Raw genomic sequence first — 22,010 nt, 5'->3', positions numbered from 1 at the left:
GCTGCCTTCCATTTGCAATGACAGACAGGCCCCCGCAGAGCTTCAAATAGTTTGCATCAAGTCTCGCCATGAGGTCGTCGGCCCAACTTCGTAAAGAGCGACTTTTAATCCATTTTGTGACCACAAGCCCTGCAATGTGCCACTGTGAAACAAGAGAGGGGAACTGTATCTGTTTATTAGAGGGATAGTTTGAATGCTATAGACAGTAAAATGGTGAACAGGGGAATAATGCTGACAGGGAGTAATAAAATGTAGTTGTTGGCTGCCTCTGTAGTGTCTGACTGAAAGTGGCAAAAAAACATAGAAACATTAGTCCTCCATGAAGTAAATGGTCCAAAACCTTTCTTATAAGACTGTCTGTAATATTAAAGGTGCACTATAGTATGTAACTTTTTCTGGTGGAGCGTCTGCCACCTTTGTGTCTCCATGGAGATAGCAAAAGAAGCGGCTTCATCAGTTCTGGTCAGATTGCCGCTTGGATGAGTGGTGAAACGTCTTCACTCTAAATCTTTTGTCCACTTGATAGAATAGACTTATCATACCTGGACGACTGGGGCATTACACAGACATCTCCACGGTGATGTTCCACAATAGGGAATAAAACCTCTATTTGTATTTCATTGCAGTTTTGTTGATTAAAAGTCCTTGAAAACATGCAAGTTACAAGAGTGGTGTCCGCTCTCTTGTAACTTTGCTTGGTGGTGTCAGCTGCTTGTCTCCATGGAGATTTGCTGAGAAATAGGGTCTAAGGACAGGGGATGTCCTGGGACAGTTCTCCATTTGCTTGTTTTCTGCTGATTAATTTGCTTGTCTGTTTCATTGTTGATTTTCTAACTTTCTATTATTTAAATCAATTCTCATGTAAAGCCCTAAGAGGCAGCTGCTGTTGTGATTTAATTTCATATTGTGGAACATTCCAGCCATAACCTCTCCATGGAGACAAGCAAGTAGTAAACCCTCTTCCAGAAAAGTTACATAGTGCACCTTTAGCCATTTATTCAGGTTAACACATTGTATTGATCAGCAATAACTGGCATAAATAAAGTGTATTCCTGACAAGATATTCTTCTTGTCAGGGCAAAGTTATTATTTCAAGTTTTCAAATTTTATTGTGTTTCTTTCTGGAACACAATAAAATTCAACTCTGCAGGATAACTGACAGCATCCTGTCTGTATTAATGCCCTAAGAATTTAACTATTTGTGCAATTGATTTTCATATTTCCATTTTTTAAACATAGGTCTACACTCACAAATGTGTTTTCCTTTGTAAATACAGAGCTGGGTCATCTGGAGGAAGTCTTTTGAGTTATGTGTTTGACCCTGGCTCCAGCTTGCAGGGTTATCAAGCGGAAAGAAAATGAATGTGAGCGTGACATTTGCTGGCATTTGTAAAACCATTGATCTATTTGAATGTTTGGTCATGGGGCTTAGGTACAGTATTTGTCTTTTGATTTCCTTCAAGTACTTTTATATCCTATTGCTACTATTCATGCAAAAGTCATACCACCTCACTGTGATAATAAAATGCCTTGCCTTTTTTATTGTATTTTGTACTAAATGTAGATTATTATTTTACATTTTGTGCATTCTAAACCACAATATCGACACACAATTACAACAAAACCATTCTTACACAGAGCTGATTTTTTTAAACTATAAATGGACATGGACATGACATTGACTACGTATGACTTTTTTTTTTTTTTTTTTTTATAATCACAACAAAGTATTGGGATAAAAAAAGAAAATTCTAAGCACTCAAACCACAAATGCAAGACAATACAAGATTAGAAATAAAACTTTTACTAAGCTCATTGTGCAGGGAAAAAAACATATCACATGGTTCAAAGCTTATAAAAGTATGTCTTGCATTGTATGTCACCTTTAACCTTAAAATACAACAGAACTTTTAATGTAATTTTTTGTTCTCTACTTTCTTGTATCTGGGAGGTCTATGTGGCCTGAGCTGAACTTATGGGATATAGGAGGGATTCCCCAAAGCACCTTATTTAAGTGAGCGGACTGGGCTCTGGTTTTATTCAGGAGGTACAGTAGATCCTCACAGCAGTGCACATTGAAGTCATTTTGTGGTGAAAGGCCATGTAATCACGGTGTGTTCGTATGGGAAAATAGAGATTCATTTGGTGTAAAGGATTAAAGCTTAGTAGGCTTCTAACTCAACAGTACCATTAAACAGTTCAGATTGTTTGTAGCCTATTCAACATCTGTGTTTAACAGGCTACTATGCACCAAGTAGACCTTGGCAACAAATCAATCACAATTTTTGATTTTGATTCATTTTGTCTTAAAAAATAATAATAATAATAAAATAAAAATAAAAATTACTTTCAATATTTTATGAAAAAGGTACAATTTTTCCCTCCTAACCCTGAATGCAGGTGACAGGTGATTGGTATATATAGAAGTTGCTCAACCATATAACTAATTAAGAGAACATATGTTCAAAAACTGACGTAAGCTTATTTGGCTATAGTGAATATGATTTATCATGTGGTGTTGAAATGTGTTTGTTTCCAGGGCATATATGAGCATCAAAGAGCTGAAGGATGAACTTCAGCTGAGTGGCACTGATACACTAAACGTCTTCTTCGCTAACAACTCTGCACGCGAGGAGCTAGCTGGAGCCGCGACCTGGCCCTGGGCGAAGGAGGCCCTCACTCACCAAGGTGAGCTTTTCAATACATTAATACATTTAATCACAAACATTTCTGTCAATTTGCAAGAAAAACTAGTTCCAAATAATGTTAAGTAAGATGTGGAAAATATTGCAGAAGGATTCATGAGATGTTTGTTAAGATTTGTTGCCTTGACAAAATAAACATATAATTTTGTTCATGCTAGCAGTGATGTGCCAATATACATATTTAATTGTTCTCTATATTAGATTCTCCATGATTTCTCTCAAAAATATTGTGTATACTCACATCCCAGTGAGATGTGGGCGCTATAAGGGCTGGCACACATTTTCCCGGCACTTTGCCTGTTTCCTGCTTTAATCATTAAAGCCTTTTCCACTGGAAAAGCCTGATCAACCCAACAGCAACAGCACAAACAAACAGCAGAGCACTGGGCCATTGTTACCACCTGTATGCTTTTACTCACTGCATGAAAATAATAATTCAACATGACCATATTATGCTGCTGTTGTAAAACACAATATTGAAAGTTAATCTTTCAAAGGAGATGGATTTTACCTGAGGCTTCTCACCATGTGTTCTTATTTTAAACATGTGCCTGCAGCTTGTTTTTTAGTGTCTTTGTGAATTTTTCCCAGTGGGAAGTATGTTTAAAATTAAGAACCAATAACTCTTGAATTGGTTATGTCTTTTCCTGATAGTATCACTATTACTTCACCACAAGAACACCCTTATCTCTGCTGTGTGGGAAATGTAACAAGAATTTGAGAAACCAAAGATAAATGTAAAGTGAACAAATTGGATTTGGTTAAGTATCCCTTGAGCTTTAATTTTAATTCCGTTGTTTTGTTTTGTTTAGTTTGGTTGAAATGCACTGCCAATTATTCATTCTCCAGTGTTTCTAGATCATATGCAAATATAAATATATGATTGTGATTTTTATTATAGGTGGCATGGTGTTAAATCCATCCTACTTTGGAACAGTGGGGCACCACAACACCATGATCCATGAGATGGGACACATATTTGGTCTTTACCACGTTTTCAAAGGCGTCAGTGAACGGGACTCATGTGATGATCCATGTCAGGTACCACTGACTGATAGAACTTAAACAATGACGTTGAAATTAAACTTTCATTTGATAATTTCAGGAGACCACCCCTTCCATGGAAACTGGAGACCTGTGTGCTGACACTGCCCCCACTCCCAAATCCAAGGTCTGTCATGATCCAGGAGATGTGAACGACACTTGTGGAGTCACCAACTACCAAGATACTCCTTACAGCAATTACATGAGCTACACAGGCAAGTGTTTATGCCCGATTACATCATTCAAATATGTCATATGGTTTTGGGGGAAAGTTTGCATTTTCTTGACAAAGAAACATTAAGAAGAAACAAACAATATTAAGAAGACAATTTTATACAGGAAAAAATCAGAAACACATGGATAGTTCAGATCTAAGTCAAGGCTCTGGTCCTTTCTTACAATAGGCAAGTTCATTTGTATAGCACAATAGTTAAGACCTTGATCTAAACACTTTACAAAACTATTAGACAGTTTTTTATACCTGACAGTTTGGACTGCTCACTAGCGCTCTTCCTCAGAGTGGTCACGTGACGTTGCTGTGACGTGTCCAGTCAGCTAATTTAAACAGGTTTTGGCACTGTCTTTGTACCAGTAGAGGCAGGACAACAGCGCCATCTGCAGTTCAACTTCTTCAGAATAGTGTCCCAGGTGTGTGAGAGTAAAAAGGCTCCCTCATCCCGAGTTATAGTCGCGTGGGGATGTTTCCGTATTTCGTGGGCACATTTCCATATCCCGAATGCCTCCTTAATCCATCTGAAATAGTCTGAAAAAATGTATTAAAAATTTTTTACCAAAAAACAGATGAACCTCATAGGCATGTTCCAAAACTATCCGAAACAATATTTGCAATTTGTCTATCATTGCACATCACTGACTTATATTACTTACAGCTGAAATCTAAAACATTATATTTCTTTCCTTACCTTAGATGACAACTGCACCAACCACTTCACACCAAACCAAGTGGCCCGAATGCACTGTTACCTGGACCTGGTGTATCAGAAGTGGCTGACGACTCGCCAGCCTTCCCCTGTCCCTCTGGCCCCAATAATAACAGCCCAGACTGCAAGATCTGTGTCTCTCTACTGGTTAGCCCCATTAAGTGGACCACTCTATCAAAGGTAATTACAGGTAGCTCTTTGAAAGTTATAGGTTTTAATGGTGACAAATGACTGTTAAAATACTGCCTTCTCTTGTTGTAGCTCCGCTTTGGGTTTTTCAACAGTGGACTGTGGATTATGTGAAAGTGATGGTGTGTTTCATCAATACGCGTTTGAGGCCGCCTCTCCTCGAGTCTGTGACACCTCTGGATACTGGACTCCTGAAGAAGCTGTTGGTCAGTAACAACTCACCAGTAACATTGGTTTGTATACGGAAAATTGTACTATGTCCTGTTTGAATGAGCGCAAGTTTTAATGAATAATCAAACTAAACTGGTGTGACTGCATTAAAGCTGCACTGTGTAATATTTCTGGTGGTGGGTCTCTATCTATGCCCATGGAGAGAAGTAGGTGATGCCAAGCCATGTTACTGATCAGATCTGTAGAGTGGCAAGCCCATACACAATAAGCCCATGAGCAATAAAAATACCCTGAAGAAATGAATGCAGGCGAGATGCCATACTTTAGAACATTCCAGGCAAAGCAATAACATCTCCACAGAGACAAGCAGGTTGCGGTTTCTCCACCAGAAATTTGCACAGTGCCAAAATAAACGTAGTAATCAAAGTATCATATCTCAAAAATAAACTTAAAGGCCCTATATTACACAAAATTGATTCTTTAGTTTTAAGCCATGTTATAATGTTTTTACCTCCTCAAAAACACACCTGGAATTTTGTTTTGTTTCATTCACACATGTTTGAGTAACCTTTTATTATTAATCTGTCTACATCTCCAAAGCTCAAAATGCTCTGTTCCACATTGTGATGTCATGAAGCAGTAATTTTCAAGTTAACAGCCTTTTACCTTTAGCTCAGTAGAGATAGGCAGTTCCAGGGCTGAAACTATCCAAATAATTGTAGTGAAGGTGTATTAATGTATTACCATGTGACATCACAAGTGTTGTCTGTTTGAGAGAAGAACTCATGAAACAAAACACAACTCCTGGTATGTTTGTGATGAGGAAACATGGATCAGAAAATAGTGTAATATAGGCCCTTAAGTGCAAATACTGTCACTGATCCTGTTCCAAATACAACAGAAGAACCAGAGTCCACTGAAGATTTCTCTTATTATTTATTAATGAAGTGTTGTTTAGGTAAACTTTCACTACTGTTTGTTGTTTACTGTAGTGCAGCTGCCCACACTGCACACCTCACCTCCCTGTAAATCTCAGGTGCGTGCAAGCTTAATATCTCCTGGAAAAGGAAAAAGACGAAAATCATTAAATGATAATTAGCCTCAGCCACAGTCCTGTGTCTCTGCTTTGGCCAAAGTGAGAACAAGGATTATTAGGCATCTAAGCGTCGACTCTGGTAATGTTTGGGTGCTGTTCAAGCTCCATAAACAACACACTATAGAATGTAATGGTGTGAACATATGGTCCTTGTTAGTCTAATAATTTTTACTTGACATGTAGCAAGAAAACACTACACAAATGGAAAAAAACATTACACTAAACAATGTAAAAAGAATCAAATGAATGAGTGTACAATAACACTTTCTGCTGCTTCCGTGGAAACTCGACCCAAATATGTGGAAATCCTCCGCTGGAATTTCTCCTTTGAAAACAAGCGGCTGGAGGACCAGGGGGGATTACGAGTCCCGCTCTTTGGCTGTGGGATCGTAATGATGATAAAGAGTCAATTACCGTCTTATTCTAAACAGGGCCGCGCACACACAAGAGGAGACAGGCTGTCTGCTGGCGTCCCTGCGCTCTCCTTTCTGTGCACACTTTCACACATGATAATGCACAGAGCTGCTCTGTCAGCCAAAACATGTGTACATATATTATACAATCAGGAAGGAAAGGTAAGGGGGAAATTAGGCTGTTTTGATTCATGTTTAGAAACTGCCGAGTAGTTTCCACATTTATTTGTTACAACCGTTTCTACTTTAACAACAGTTGAGTTTTGCACACTGATGTAAACCAGAGGTAATGTGCACAAAGCTATGCATTAATTTGGCTTCTTGCAAAAAGGTAAGATCCTAAAAGAGCTATTACAAATACAGAAAACAGGGCTTATCTGGCTGATAAAAAAAGTACTGTTAACTTAAAATATCTCAAGTTGTACTTGACAAGAAATACGATACAACAGTTGGATGAAATAGAATAAAATTGCAATTCTATGATTACAGCTTAATCAAATGCAGTGTCTAAACATATTAGACACCTTTTAAGGAAATCAGAGTTTTAAGTTCAATTTTGTTTAAAGACATTATTTGTTTTAATGTCCTCTTAAGTCCCTGGCTCAGGGTTTAAATGCATAAAACGCTGTGGTTTATGTAGTGAATAACACCTATGCCTAATTGAACATGTGTTTTTATTTTGGGAAATGCTTGATAATGACACCATGTTTATTGTATTTCCTTGTGATAATTGGAAATAATTAAACCATTAATGATGGGTCAAAAGTAAAACTGCCTGCTCCCTTTAGACTAATGACCATTTCCTCACTGTGGCCCACAGGCCCCCCTGATGTGGAGCAGCCCTGTGAGCCCAGCCTGCAGGCCTGGAGCCCAGAGCTGAGCCTGTACGATACCAACGTCACGTCCCCATGTCCCGACACAGAGGGGTGCACCCTCACCCTGGACTTTCTTCACCCTGTAGCACCTCACAGCCTCACCCTGTGGGTCACCTACATCTCTACAAGTAAGCTTCTTTTAACAATATACCACAGAATAAGTATGTTACCAACACCTCTACATGTCAAGAATGCTTTTTGACTAGAATCATTTGTTTTTTAACTTCTCTGATGAAGTTAAAAAATGAGGGCCTATTGCTTGTTTCCATGGAGATGGCATTGCTGTGCCCAGAATGCCCCACAGTAAGGGCTGCCTATGTTAATAATGTCAATGTGAATCATCTCATATTTTAAGCATACTGAGGTTGTTGATGTCTGGAAGGACTTTTAGCCTATAACAACAAAATTACTCATTATTATTTACTCCACAGATATCCATTCTCTATGCAGCTAATAACATCTTGTTTTGTTTGTCAGCGAATCCGGCCATAGCCGACATAGAGCTGATCACAGAGAGAGGAGGAGTGATCCACTTGGGCCCTCAGCATGTGTACTGCGACATGCCTCTGACTCTGCGCCTCAGCACAAACAGCGCCGCAGTGGAGGCCATAAGACTCAGCACGTTTGATGAGAAGCTGGAGATCGATGCAGTCATGTTATCTTCAGGCCCGGATAGTCCGCTGTGCTCAGGGTGTAAGCCTCTGCTGTACAAGGTTTACCGAAAACCCCCTTTCACCAGAGAGCCCCCCGCTCAGAGGCAGCAGACTTTCACTGACAGGTTTGTGTTCATAATATGTTTCATTTACACACTTTTACATTCTTTCAGGATAACCATGAAGATGAACATTGAAAATTCAACTTATAAAACTAAATTTCAAACCAAGCCATAAAAATAAATGTATTCGCACAGACAGGAAGGCAAAAACAAATATGTTTGCCAAATCAATATGCAATATTCATCAAGTTCATCAGTTTTTTTCTTATTTGGAGTTGATTTCTCTGAAGACTGAAAACTCTGAGAAAACCATCAAAACACACATACACACACTCATAAAAAACAAAAAAACTGAAAAAAAGGGAGAGAATCTGATATGTTGACAGATGAGTAAAGCAGTGGACGACTCAAATGTGAACCAAATGTCAGCCACACAAAGCACAAACTGGACAAACACAAGACGATGGGGAAATAAGTGAAATCAATTATTGGATATTGTTTCTGTTTGAGATCATATGTATTTATATGTTCTTTTTTTCCATAATATCGTATTCTAATCAAATATTTATAATAGGGATTTACAGGGAGTAAGCTGACACTCATCTCCGATACTGACTGATTTCTGACAAATAAATGCTCTTGATATGTTCAGAAATACAGAGAACCAGGATATTTTTATGGAGCTTAAGTTTCACTGACTTCCTGCTATGTGCCATCACTGACTTCCTGCTATGTGCATGTCAGGTCACTGGATACTGCAAGGTTACAGACCAAAGCCTGGTTTTGTTGCAATAATCCTGAGAGATATGTTGATTGGTTGTGGACGTACAGTGACATATAATCCTCCCTTTGTGCTGTAAGATCTTCTCACATTAAAGGTGCACTATGTAACTTTTCTGTTGGAGGGTTCATCACCTGCTTGACTCATGAAAATATAATGCTCCACAGTGTAAGCTTATCTGTCTTTTCGTTTATTCAATTACTATTCAAGTTATTTGTTTCCATGGACGTTGTTTTGTTCTGAGACATTTTATGGAACATTCCTTCAACATGGAGAACAGAATGTTTCAGACCCTCGGCTTAAAAACTTACATAATGCCGATTTAAAAGTCTCAGATTATGCAAAATGTTGTTACCTCCTCAAAAACATACTTGGAGTTGTGTTTTGTTTCATTCACCCATGTCTGACTAAGCATTCGTTATAAATCTGTCTTCATCTCCTCAAAATACAGCTCAAAATACGTTGTGCGAACTTATGATGTCATGTAGTGGTAGTTTTTAAGTTAACATCTACCTTCTACCTTTAGTTCAGTAGAGAATTGAAATTCCAGGGTTGAAATTATCCAAATGATCCTACTGAAGGTGCATGGAGTTTAAAAACACTGTGGAGCACTTCCTGTATTACCACATGACATCACAAGGTGGAACAGATTGTTTTTAGTTTGAGAGAAGAACCCAGCCTAAATCTGCAGGACTTGTGCGTGTGAATGAAACAAAACACAACTCCATGTATGTTTGTGATGAGAAAACAGTATTATAAAAGAGATCAGAAAATAGCGTAATATGGGCCGTTTAAAGAAATGCTTCAATAGTTATTCATTGTATATTTCGTTGTTCAGCTCTGTCCAGACTGGCGTCCGTTACCAGTACACAGTCCAGGTGGAAGCTGAAAATGTGAGCGATGAGTCTCCTTCACTGGTGTACATCCACGGACAGCCTTACTGCGGAGACGGCTTCATACAGGGGTCAGTGCAATACAATGGGACTATAGATAATATACTACTGTGTAAAACCAAGGCCGTGCTGATGCTCTGATCTATAGGTCTGAGGAATGTGATGACAGTAATCTGCTGGATGGAGACGGCTGCTCCAAGAAATGCCAAAAAGAGACGGACTTCAACTGTAACGGTAAGGGGAAGATAGTATTTTTGTAGAAACTAATCAAAAAAAAGAAAGGATAGTGGAAGTACTGTGTGGTGGTAGAAGTACAATGCAATTCTACCTGTAACAACATGCTATTACATCATTGAAACACTTACCTAATAAAGAGACTGAATCAAAAATGAACAAATTGTTTATTAAGAATGATTCTGGCTTAGTAATTACTTCATTTCCACCATTGTCTTTTACTGTTTTCTTATTGTTTGCAAACCATCTGTGACCAAAAAAGCACTATACAAGTCCAAGGTATTATTTATGTAGTTATTAAGCCTGAATCATTCTCAATCAGCTATTTGGTAATTATGAATGAAGTCTTTATTCTTGCTCCATTAAGACTATTTCATGTGTAGTTAATATAAAGTGTTAGCAGTTGGGTTACAGGGTCCAGGTTATATGACATTACAGGTTGTTATATAGGTGTTCTCCATTAAACTATTATGTTACTAAAACTAATACCCAGGAAAGGTTTTCGAAGGAACAAGACGTGAATCATTTCAATGCTATTTTAATGAGAAAAAATGCTGATCTCTCAGTTATAGAATGAGTATGAACTTTATTAGCACATGTTTTTGTACAAGTTTCATGTCTTTCAGCAGGTCTATCCCTGCCGTGAGTGAGACCATTACATCTCTCCTTTCACAACAAAAGACATTATGACTAGTTAGGAAAACAATTTGGCAAAAACAGGTTTTACAAATTGGAACACTTAAATCCAATTATTCAATTGGTGGTCTTAGTCATGGACAGAATATTTGTTTGGGTTTCCTAACCACATTACTCTCCCGTAACCCTTACTTTTCCAAACTGGCAGCTTTCACACTGTTTTTCACATTAACACACAGGTTTTATTGTTGAGGGAGAACCCAGTGACAAACAATACAAATTAGATTAAATATTAGTTGCTAAGAAAAATTGTACCAAATCTTGATTGTACTGTAAAATAAAATAGAAGTTGGGTATGAGCAATTTCAATGTTTTGTTGTTTTTACCAATTCCACTGTTCCCCGGCTTATCAGCTTTGATCAGTTGTGAAAGACATGACGGTGTGTTTCCTGCAGCTGTCCAGATGTTATTGAGAACAACACAGGAGGATTACGCGAATATTTGCTGCATTACGGACTGTCATTAAACTATACTTTCACACTGGTTTTAGTAAACTCACACAGAGCCGACTATTACTAGGACGGCGTTGACCTTTAATCAGGTTCAACTGTATGGCACATTATGTTCCTGTCATAATCTCAACAACATCAACGTTGTCCAAGTCCAAACTACCTGGAACCAGAGCGCTGCAAGAACTGGTAATGAAAAATCCCCTCTAATCTTTAGGGATTATGGATTATCTGATTTTGTTTATGTATTACAATTGGGGTGAAAAATTGCCAATATTTTAAGTGTTTTTTTACATGAGAAAATTGCTGTGAAAGTTGTGCCAGTGGTCATCAGTGGTGGAAATGGTAGTAATATGATAATTAAATTATGATCTCATTCCTGTGACGATATGCTATTTTGGTCAAATTTCCATATTATGTTGTTTTCTTCAAAGCATCTCTATGCTCCAAGACACAGCTACTTAAGTGGAAATAGTCAAGTGTAAAGCATATTTTATGTAATCTTTAATTCACAAGAGACCCCTGGGTCAAAGGAAAACCACACATTGCTGGGGGGTCTTTTCAGCAGACCAGATTGGTTCATTAATCATTCCAGAAAATGATTGTATTTCTGGACTCAGAATTTGATGTGCGTGTCTGAAAATATGTGGCTTTGGAGCTATTTGGACAATTGAGTGAGCATTTATCTTTGACACATGATTCAGTTTTCACCTGGTCATTGTAAATATTGTAGCGCCCTGTGTGGGATCTACCACGCCAAGTCCCATATTTCCCCCTCAGACTATTAATATCACAAATATGGCTGATTGGCTGGGTCAATACAGCTAACATCAAAAGTGCCAATGAAAATACAAGGTTGATTTGTGTTTCTGACAATAGATTTGGATCAGAGTCAGACAGCGTTAGATAATTTTGTGTTGTGCCAAATAGAGAATCAAACTTCACTTTCATAAATCTTGTTTTTGTTTGGTTTTGAAGGAGAACCCAGTCAGTGCTATGTTTTTGACGGAGATGGTGTCTGTGAGGAGTTTGAACGTGGCTCCAGTGTACAGGACTGTGGGTACTTCACTCCTTTGGGCTTCAATGATCAGTGGGCTTCAACTGCTACCGCCTCACACCAAGACCCTCACAAGTGTCCTGCGCGCGCTGTCACTGGGGAGCCTCATCTCAACAAGGTAATCAAACTCTTATGAGCCATTAGCCATGTTACAATGGCTTTCTTACTTAAGTTATATTTTGAGTGAGTCATGCAGGTTTGAGTAATCTTGTGATTTTCTGCATTTGAAGCTGCAGAAAATTTCAGTTTGCACTTATCTCATATACCAGCCCACAGCTCTGTACTACCTTTTTGAAATTACACCCAGCGATTTTCCAAAAATAAAAATGAACATCTGCTGCTTGCTACAATGAAATGGCACTATGAAGATGCAAAGCTAGACATAATCTGTTCCACAGTTTTGAACAGGAAATCAGTGAACCTCATTCTGTATATGATCTTTTGATCAATATTGCCATTTAAAATGAACAAAATTCTGATCAATGTGACTTACTCCTAAATACTTGAAAAAAGCAGTATATGTCTTCTTTTAAGACACCAGATGACTTAACATGTTTAAATACAAATGACCTTAGAAACACATTTTCCAATTACATCATGTAATGGAACATTTGGGGAATGTGGGTTACTCAGACAGCCATAAAGGTAGAAATGCTCAAAAGCTCAAAGCATTTTAGTAGTTACAGGCTCAAGGGCAAATGTGTACCCAGTAACAATATCCTGAACAATATGTTCCTGCTATAATCTCAACAACATCAACATCATCCAAGTCCAAACTACCTGGCACCAAAACACTGCAGGAACTGGTAATCACAAATCCCCTCTAATCTTTATGGATCAAATGAATTATGTGTAATGTGTACTACAGATATATAGACCACATGTGGTGTAATGCATCATCATTTAGAGTTCTTCTGAAGGTTAAGATAACATGATTTTGTTTTTGTACACCAAAGTACATTTTTCACACAACATCATTGGAACACATTTCATAAGCTGCTCACAGAATTTGTATTACAGAATTTTTGTGAATCCGTCAATCTTTTTTGAACATTATTTCCATGAATAAAGGCATGTCTTTTAAAATTTTGTATTGAACGCATTCTTGCAAATCCTGCAAAGTCAGTTCAAATTTAGATTTTGTGAAGTAAGCTCTGTCTGACTGGCAGCTGAAGCCATGAGTGAAGAGGAAAAGCCCAGCTCATAAAGTTGAAGGACATTCTGGCAGAACTTTGAGTGAAACCTCTTATCATAGACTTCCAAATAATCCTAAGCCTGTCATTCCTATTTACAACTGCAGCACCGAGAGCAACAGACACATGTCATAAATTATACAGCTTTTGAATTGAACACTGGTCCACACGACAAATTCTAATGATGCATTTAATTGAACCCTCTTGAAATTGTGCCCACATAGACTCTTAGTTGCAGGATCATTGCCATCTAGGCCCCTATATTGCAAATGACAATAGAGAACTACTCTTTTCTTGTTAAAGGTGCACTTTTCTGGTAGAGGGCATGCCACCTGGCTGTCTCCATGGAGATATTATTGCTTTGCTTAGAATGTTTCGCAATATGGCATCAAACTTATCGATGTCCATGTAGAAGAACAGACAACTCCACCAACCCAAGTTACAGGTCAGCTCTGTGGAGAAGCGACTACACCCAAAGTTGTATTTAGCAAATTTATTGTATTTTATGTATTTGAATAAATGCAAGTTTAATGCTATACAGTGGAACATTCCAGGCTAAGCAGCTAAGCAATAACATTAAGCAGATAGCAGACCCCCAAAAGAAAAGTTACTTACTGTACCAATTCCTGCAAAAGCATACAAAAAAGTGACACCGAAAGACAATAATATTATGCTAAGCTAAACTGGGACTAAACCAGGACCAGAACAGGTCTAATACAATACTTGCATCCAGTTTCATACTTTAGAATAAGTAGTGTTTATTGTCTATATGCAGCTGTGCAGGTCTCAACACCTGGACATAGGGGACAGACTTCCCACTGGAGCGTGGTTCCCCTGCACCACTCAAGACGACAGCAACGACCTAGAGCACACTTACTGGCTCAAGGTAAAGACGGGGTCTATTTGTATTAACATTTTGATGTATTAATAATCTGTGTTGTCAAATGTGTATATTTTGAGTTTCAGCTTGAGACAAATCATTCTGAATATAAAAGCCTTCAATTACCATGGTCCATTTACTCATAATTCACAGTCTTATACAATCAAGTGTATGACAACAGAAAATACAGTCTGATGGATAGTGATAATGATCCTAGGAGCCTATTCAACTTTTACTACTAATGTATTCAATGTAAAAACATATTAACGGTATTAAAGAGTTTTCAAATAAACTCTGTACCTAAATACCGTATTATTGCTACTTAAGAATCCTGTCTTTCCACTCTGGGTTCGTGTCTGGTTTGTGTGTTTTGAGCGCTGTTGCTATCATTCATTTTTTCCACGACCGCTCTTCCCACACTGAGCTCAGAGAGTCCAGAGAGTGTTGGGTAGCTGTTGATGTGACTGATTCTTGTCTGTCATATTTGGGATTACCAAGCCCTTATTATAATACATGTGCACTGTTTTACTCAACTTTCCATTTCATACAATTATGGACACCCTATTTGTCAGGCCTGACTATTTTGGCAATCCCCATTATCCACAAATAATTCTTGTTAGATATAGGCCTATAGTTGTGAAAGCAGAGACCGATACAAACAAAGTGCATGATGTTAACATTATCAATACGATGGAGCTTAGACTTTGCACTGCCGATGATGATTTGTGTATTTATCCTTAAACGATGTATTGTGTATTTATCCTTAAACGCAGGTTGGATTTTCTCACCCTGGAGTAGCAGCCTCAGTCATGGTGTACCTGGCCTCAGATGGTTCCTGGTCTGGAGAACAATGCAGAAGAACAGTTGTGGTTCTATTGTCAGATACAACTGGGAAGAACCACTCACTGGGTATTACACATCACAGTTTGATCAGCCTAAACTGTTGAATCCACTCTTACATTCACATGAACAAAGTAACACAATCAGGCATTTCAGTAACAGCAATCAGTAATGAAATGCCACTGGAAACCTATGATGAAACTCAAAACTCTCCCCCTGAATGTGTGCATTGTTTCTTAAGCGTAGTCTATGTTTATTATAATTGTGGACATACAGAAGACTATATAAGGAGGTGATGGCTGATGTGCTGCATACTATGAAAAATATTTTCAGCTATCCTGCTAATGTTGGATCATTGTTTTTCTCAGGCTCTCATGACCTCTCGTGCCATCACAACCCCCTGGTAGTGAATGTGACCCATGACCTCTCGCGCCCGTTCTTCCTCACCTCGGCTGTGGTTCTGCTGCTCTCATCTCCCTCGGTGGCTGTGGCAGGTGTGGCTCTGAGGACCTCCTGCCACTTCAGCACCTTCGCCCAGACTGGGTGCGCATCACAGGGTGGGCTTCCCCACAGCTACCTCCCCCTTTACACACGCACAATGCACCTGTATGTAGAGAACACAGATCGACAGACAAATGTTAGCCAGTTATAAACATTACAACTCAGTTCAACTTAGTAACCCAAATTTGATTAAAGAAGACCTATTAATTGTGCTTGTGTCTACTATATAGTTATATGTCTATGGATGTTATAATTTGCATATTTAAAATCACATTATTCATCTAAAACAATCAAAGTTGCTCCAAAGCACTAATGTGCAAACATGCACGATTCACTACAAAAACAACTTCAGTTGATGGTTAGGGGAAACAAACAACATGGTTAAAAGTAAATTTTGCATAATAGGTCTGCTTTAAATTACAATTTTGATTTTGTAGGCCTCATTTTAACAAGACTTTAGAGATCTAGGCTAAATCTAACTATTTTACACTTTCACACAAGGCTTTGGAGTTTAATGAGTCTGACTTTGGAAAGCTTAAGTTTACCTTTTGACATTTGAGGATTATAACAGACTTGATACACACAGCATTCTGGACTCTAGATTGCCATATGCGGTTTTATTGTTTTTTATTCAAATGTTTTTGTGATTCATTACTTTTTCTCCTCACAGCTGTTTGAGGCAACCTTGTCAGTTGGACAGCTGCAGCCCACCGCAGATAGACCATGGCTTTGTCAGGTAGGACCCACATCCCCCAAAGGTGCACCATACAAACCAGTGTGTGATCTTAAAATATGTGTATTTATTTGTGTGTGTGTGTGTGTGTGTGTGTGTGTGTGTGTGCATGTGTGTGCGTAGGTGTACAGGGGGAGGAGAGGCATCCCGCTGTTCTGTGCGCTGTCATCGAGGCTACAGCATCAAGTTTCTCAGTGGCAAAGGAGAGCTTTCCTATCAGGTTCTAAATTTTCTTATCTTATCTGGCGTAAACATGACTTGAACATGGAGGTTTTTTTTGTTTTTTTTTTAGAAATATGTTAAGATTTTATGGAATGCTGTACATAATAATAATTTAAAGTGCATTTTTGGCATGCATGTGGAAAAGTACGGAAAGATAATTATCAGCTGCACAGAGGAGTTTCCGGACATGTATCCAGATGTAAAAAAATATATATAATTATTCCATCATATTGTAAACTCCCATTACAAATTTCTAATACTTAATCAAAGAACACAAAGTAGCAGATGTAGAACCCAAAGCTATTTCTAACCTTCTCAGAGTAATTGTTAACATGCTATATCTTTGCAGAGGGAGGCAAAGCTGGAGTGTTTCCATGGTTCCTGGGACCGTATGGTTCGGTGTCGGCCCGTGGACTGTGGCCTTCCTGACCAGTCCCACGTCTATCATGCCATTTTCAGCTGCCCCTGGGGAACTACCTTTGGCAAACAGTGCTCCTTCACATGTGGTTCTCCAGCCATACTACAGGGTAAAGCACATCACAGTGATTTTAGTTGTCCAATTATTGTTTTGATCAATCAGGTAGTTAAATGATTATATATGAATTTTTAAGATAGAATTGTAACCAGATGAAAGTAAATATATGCAGACTGAAAGCTTTGAAAAAGAGAAAATGAATAAATGAATAACAAATTGTTTATCCTTTTTTACTGTTTTGATTTAATAAAGCAGCTGTCTTTGTTATAAAATGTGTTTTGGAGGGTATGTTAGTGAGTCTGCATAGTCCAGATAAAGATGGACCGTTTTTGCATCAAATCGTTGCAGTCCTAATCACCAGTATTATTTCTGTGAGATGAGTTTGCAGGATTTGTGAATATTTCTTCGATTTGTCTCACTTATATCCATGGGTTTCAGATTTCTCTTTATAGGTGATATTGTGAAGACATTTACCCATTCAAGATACATTTCATATTGAATGTGAGAGTAAAAGTCAGTGTAATTTTGTCCAGTAGAACAAAAAATACAGCGAGTTTGTGACTTCAAATCTTTCAAAAATGTATAAATTCTGTCTGTATAATGTGATACATTTTGACTTTACATTGTCTGAACAGCTTATATTTGATGAAATACATTTTCCCTTAACTCTTGGCTCTCTCACAGTCCAGCAGATAAGTGCTGAAAGGGCATGTGATCATCCCCAGATTCACTCAATGCTTTAACAGCTTATAATGTCGCAATGCCCTGATTAAGATTAATTATATTTTATAGACCTAGTAAAAGTATGTTATGATTGTCTATAAAGCCTGACACTCACACATACTTCATGTGGGGCCACGCAGGCTCAGAAAATATTAGCTTTGGGCAACACTGAAGCCATTTGCTTATAACTTTACTGCAAAACTATAAAACTAAAGCTGAATGACCCCAGGGGCAGAAATGAATCAAAGCAGTGAGGGAAAAATCCACATATTTTAGTGTCCAATGCACACACTGTTCTGCCGTCATGTCAGTATGATTTAACCTACTACTTTATGATTTTGTAGATTAAGCAATTGCTATGTTTTCATTCACAATTCACATCCTTTAACAAAACAGTTCTGTACACAACGCAGAGATTTTGAATAAAACCACCTTCTGTTTACACTGCGTACACCATAAAAATGTGAAATAATGGTCTGTTGTTTGGCTGCAGGTGACAGTGACAGGCTGGTGTGTCTGGAGGATGGCCTGTGGTCCTTTCCTGAGGCCTATTGTAAGATAGAGTGCCCAGAGGTTCCCAGTATTCCTAATGCACATCTGCTGACAGGAGAGTGCCTTGCTTCAGGGCACGACATCGGCTCTGTCTGTCGGTACAAGTGCAGCCCAGGATACTATGTGATGGGTAGTTTGAAGAAGAAAAGACCAAGGTATATGCTACAACATTTATCCAACCATCTTTCAGCCATCTTCTACGTATAATGTGTGTCTGCATTTTTCACCTGGAAGACTTAATGTGTTTGTCAGGGCACATTAGCAGACACTGAAGTAACACAGTGTTTTTGTAGAGCCAACTTCAAAGTGTGTGCAGAGTTTTACTGTGCACGCCTCCCTTCTCAGTCAAGGACGTTCCCTCTTTCCCTTTGTTTTACAAGTGCACCATTATGTGCCACTCAATGAAATCTGCGCCTTTGATTCAGATGTTAAAATGGAACATGCCTTTTACAACGTGATATGTGAAAACAAAACTTTTTGGGTGAAACCATGACATTGCAATCATAATCTGGCCTATTTTATTCATTAATGTCAAATCAGCTTTTAACCATGTATTCAAGGCTCGGGTGCTTTCTCCCGTTAATGCTCCTGGACGAGTGTAAAGAAACACCATGTAACTTTTTGTTGGCAGCACGTTACCTGATTATTGCTGCTTTCACTGCTCTTACGATTATTCAAAAAAAAGTTCAGACTCTGGGTCATGCATGTAGGGTTCAAAAATGTAAAATATTATGTACGTATGTTATAGTTTAATGCTAAGTACCCACAAAAAAAATATAAAATATGTCTTCTTTATGAGCTGCTCATTACTGAAGAAACTTGTTAATGAGATGAGGTCCCTGTTAGTGGAGACACAGCCCCTGGGCGCAGTCTAAATGGTTCACAAAGCATTGTATCAAATATCACATATACACATTTTTACTATCACATGTAGGGAGACTATTAAAACTCTACTGTAGTGCACTTCATATTTTATAGTTTCACTACATTTGCTGCCAATGTGGTGCACCATTTTATGTTTGTGTTCATTTGCAGCTGTGTATCTTTATGGGTTACACTTTCTCAACTATATGTGTAAACATTTTAATAACCACTGATGCTTTATCAATTCAACATGTGAAATCAAACAGCAGCAATTAGGTAGCTTTAAACAGGCCTTTTTACTTAAGCCTTCCACATTAAGTCATGCTATAATGCATACTGTTACGCTTATTTATTTATTGAGATGGAATAAAAATAATCACATGGGAATAGTCAATCAAAACAGAAATAGCAACAGGTATTGGCAAGGAAAGAAGATATTACAATAAACAAATTGATACTACATTTATTCAATACGGATATTTTCATAATGTACTTTGTGCGTCCAGGAAGTACTTTAAGTTGGAGTGTCTAGAGGAGGGGCAGTGGGAGGAGGCCGAATGTGAGCCTGTGTCCTGCCCAGACTTACCTGATGTGTACCAGGGCATGTACAGCTGCACCAACGGCCTCTACTATGACAGCTACTGCACTCTGCAATGCCCCGACCCAAAGGAAACTGTACGGTGGAAGTAGCATTAGAAAAAAAAGATTAAACCAAAGATTATAATTAATTATGTTTCTAATCAACAGAGTGTAATTCATTGCTCCAAGGATGGTAAATGGACATCAGAGTTCACAATGTGCTCCCAGCTCCAGGGATCGTGTCCACCTCCAGCTGAGATCAACTCTGTGGAGTACATCTGTGACCAGGGCACGGCTGTTGGTAAGTAGCAGCAAGCTTAATCAAATTTGCAATTTAAATAGTCGCAATCAGCAAATCACTTAGACTGCAATTATGTTAGTAACGTAATGTTCCCTCCAAACAACAAAATATCCAGTCCTACAATGAAACCTGCTAACCCTGCTGTTTTTGATCTTATATTAGCTTAACAGTTCCTTTCTTCCTGTTAATGTTCCTCGACAAGTGTAAAGAAACACCATGTAACTTTTTGTCGGCAGCATGTTACTTGAATGATTTCAAGAAATAGAACGTTTCAGCCATACTTGGCAACAAGCAGATTTTTAGTGTAATAAAACTTTTTTGATTATAAAGTTATGCAGTGGGGCTTTAAAATAGAAATGCTATTTTATATATTTTTCATAATCCTTCAGCCCTATTAGTAAAAGCTTCTCATTAAGGGCAATTGTCAGTTATAAGCATTTTTTTTACTTGAAATAAGAAGAGAAAAATGCTACTGCAATTGGAATAAGAAAAAATACACTTGTTCTATTGGCAAACAGAAATCAAGATAACCACTACTTGATTCAAGCACATATTAACTTTATTATCTTATTTGAGATTTGACTTTTTGCAGTGTACTACTTGAAAGAAGTTGACATTTAGGGTCATACCTGGAATTACAAGACAGATTTTGGAAGACAAAACACATAACTGAACCTGGAGGCTTTTAGCAGCATCAAAAGAATTGCCTGGATGTTTTAGCCCTTACCAAATGTTTGTTTCATATTTAATACTATAGTAACTTGGCATGTGAGCTCTGAAACTCAAATTACATCATTGAAAAGCAAATGAGACAAACATATGATTTTTCCCTCAAATAAAACTGAACTGACATATTGTGGTGGAAATATTTGTTTTTGAGCACCCGGGAGGAATGCCTTAGCGAGTTTGATGTAACGAATAGCAAAACAGTAGGAAGTGGCTCAAATCAAAGTCTGCCAGGAGTGCGAGCGCTTGATGACAGTCAATGAGGCGGTATGTGGGCTGTAGCTAGAAGTTTATGCATGAATAAATTATTGCGGTTTGTTTTCTCTTTTCGGTGCAGGTGCTGTTTGCCTCGCTGCTTGCACGGATCTGTGTGACCCTGTGGTGTTGCCCAATGGCACAACAGCAGACTCACTGCAGCACTGGGTGATGCCAACCCAACTTCAGGTAGGATATGTGAAGTTTAAATGAGGTCAGGTTATGTCTGTGGCTTCTCTATAGTTTTGCAGAGCAGCACACATTTTTTGTGCGAAATGAAACTCTGACATATAAGAGAATAGTTTGTGAAAAGTTTGGTTTTGCATGAAGTACTACTGCTGCTACTTCTACTACCTATTAATACTACCTCATTTGCTATTAGAACCTCTGCAGTTACTACGATGTACAGTACTGTATATGACTTCTACTACTACCATTGTGTCTCTCTCAAGAGATTAAAAAAAGTAAAAAATACAGTTTATTATTATGACTATTATTATTATTATTATTATTGTTATTGTTATTGTTATTGTTATTGTTATTGTTATTGTTGTTGTTGATTTACATATTTATATGAAAGGTATTAGTGTAGTGTTGTCACCAGGGGCGTCAGACAAATTATTTGTAATTTTTATTTTTCATTAGTGCGAACCAAACAAGATGGTTTGTACCCAGGTCCCAGAATTTGGTGCTACACTCCTGATTGTCACAGTACAAAAATATGATTGATTTGACATATTTGATACTACTTTTCGATTTAGATACCAGTTTGCACGATCTCTCTGCTTAAGTTTTCACTCACGTCTCTCCTGTCACTAACAATAACTATGATAGGCTCCCGTCTGGGGTCACAGAGAAAGAGCTTCTTGATTTCAAACAAAAAAGATCATTTGTTTAATTCAAAAAA

The 22,010-nt window shown here is 38.1% G+C and overlaps 1 protein-coding gene across 1 annotated transcript in view; it reads left to right on the top strand.

The window, feature by feature from the left end:
• pappa2 (pappalysin 2) overlaps positions 1-22,010 on the top strand; it is a 42,681-nt gene that overhangs the window by 5,115 nt on the left and 15,556 nt on the right. Inside the window, exons 5-24 of the mRNA XM_033983003.2 lie at positions 2,540-2,688; positions 3,607-3,746; positions 3,811-3,964; positions 4,678-4,870; positions 4,952-5,085; positions 7,380-7,562; positions 7,912-8,212; positions 9,769-9,894; positions 9,972-10,057; positions 12,181-12,377; positions 14,228-14,338; positions 15,106-15,241; positions 15,541-15,715; positions 16,344-16,409; positions 16,530-16,626; positions 16,978-17,155; positions 18,320-18,533; positions 19,749-19,917; positions 19,990-20,122; positions 21,186-21,292. Coding sequence (XP_033838894.2) covers positions 2,540-2,688; positions 3,607-3,746; positions 3,811-3,964; positions 4,678-4,870; positions 4,952-5,085; positions 7,380-7,562; positions 7,912-8,212; positions 9,769-9,894; positions 9,972-10,057; positions 12,181-12,377; positions 14,228-14,338; positions 15,106-15,241; positions 15,541-15,715; positions 16,344-16,409; positions 16,530-16,626; positions 16,978-17,155; positions 18,320-18,533; positions 19,749-19,917; positions 19,990-20,122; positions 21,186-21,292 — 3,049 coding nt within the window. The remainder of the gene's footprint in view (positions 1-2,539; positions 2,689-3,606; positions 3,747-3,810; positions 3,965-4,677; positions 4,871-4,951; positions 5,086-7,379; positions 7,563-7,911; positions 8,213-9,768; positions 9,895-9,971; positions 10,058-12,180; positions 12,378-14,227; positions 14,339-15,105; positions 15,242-15,540; positions 15,716-16,343; positions 16,410-16,529; positions 16,627-16,977; positions 17,156-18,319; positions 18,534-19,748; positions 19,918-19,989; positions 20,123-21,185; positions 21,293-22,010) is intronic.

Source organism: Periophthalmus magnuspinnatus, chromosome 17, assembly GCF_009829125.3.
Source record: "Periophthalmus magnuspinnatus isolate fPerMag1 chromosome 17, fPerMag1.2.pri, whole genome shotgun sequence".
NCBI lineage: Eukaryota > Metazoa > Chordata > Actinopteri > Gobiiformes > Gobiidae > Periophthalmus > Periophthalmus magnuspinnatus.
Note: the sequence above shows the minus strand (reverse complement) of the source record. Positions and strands in the feature narration are given on the sequence as shown.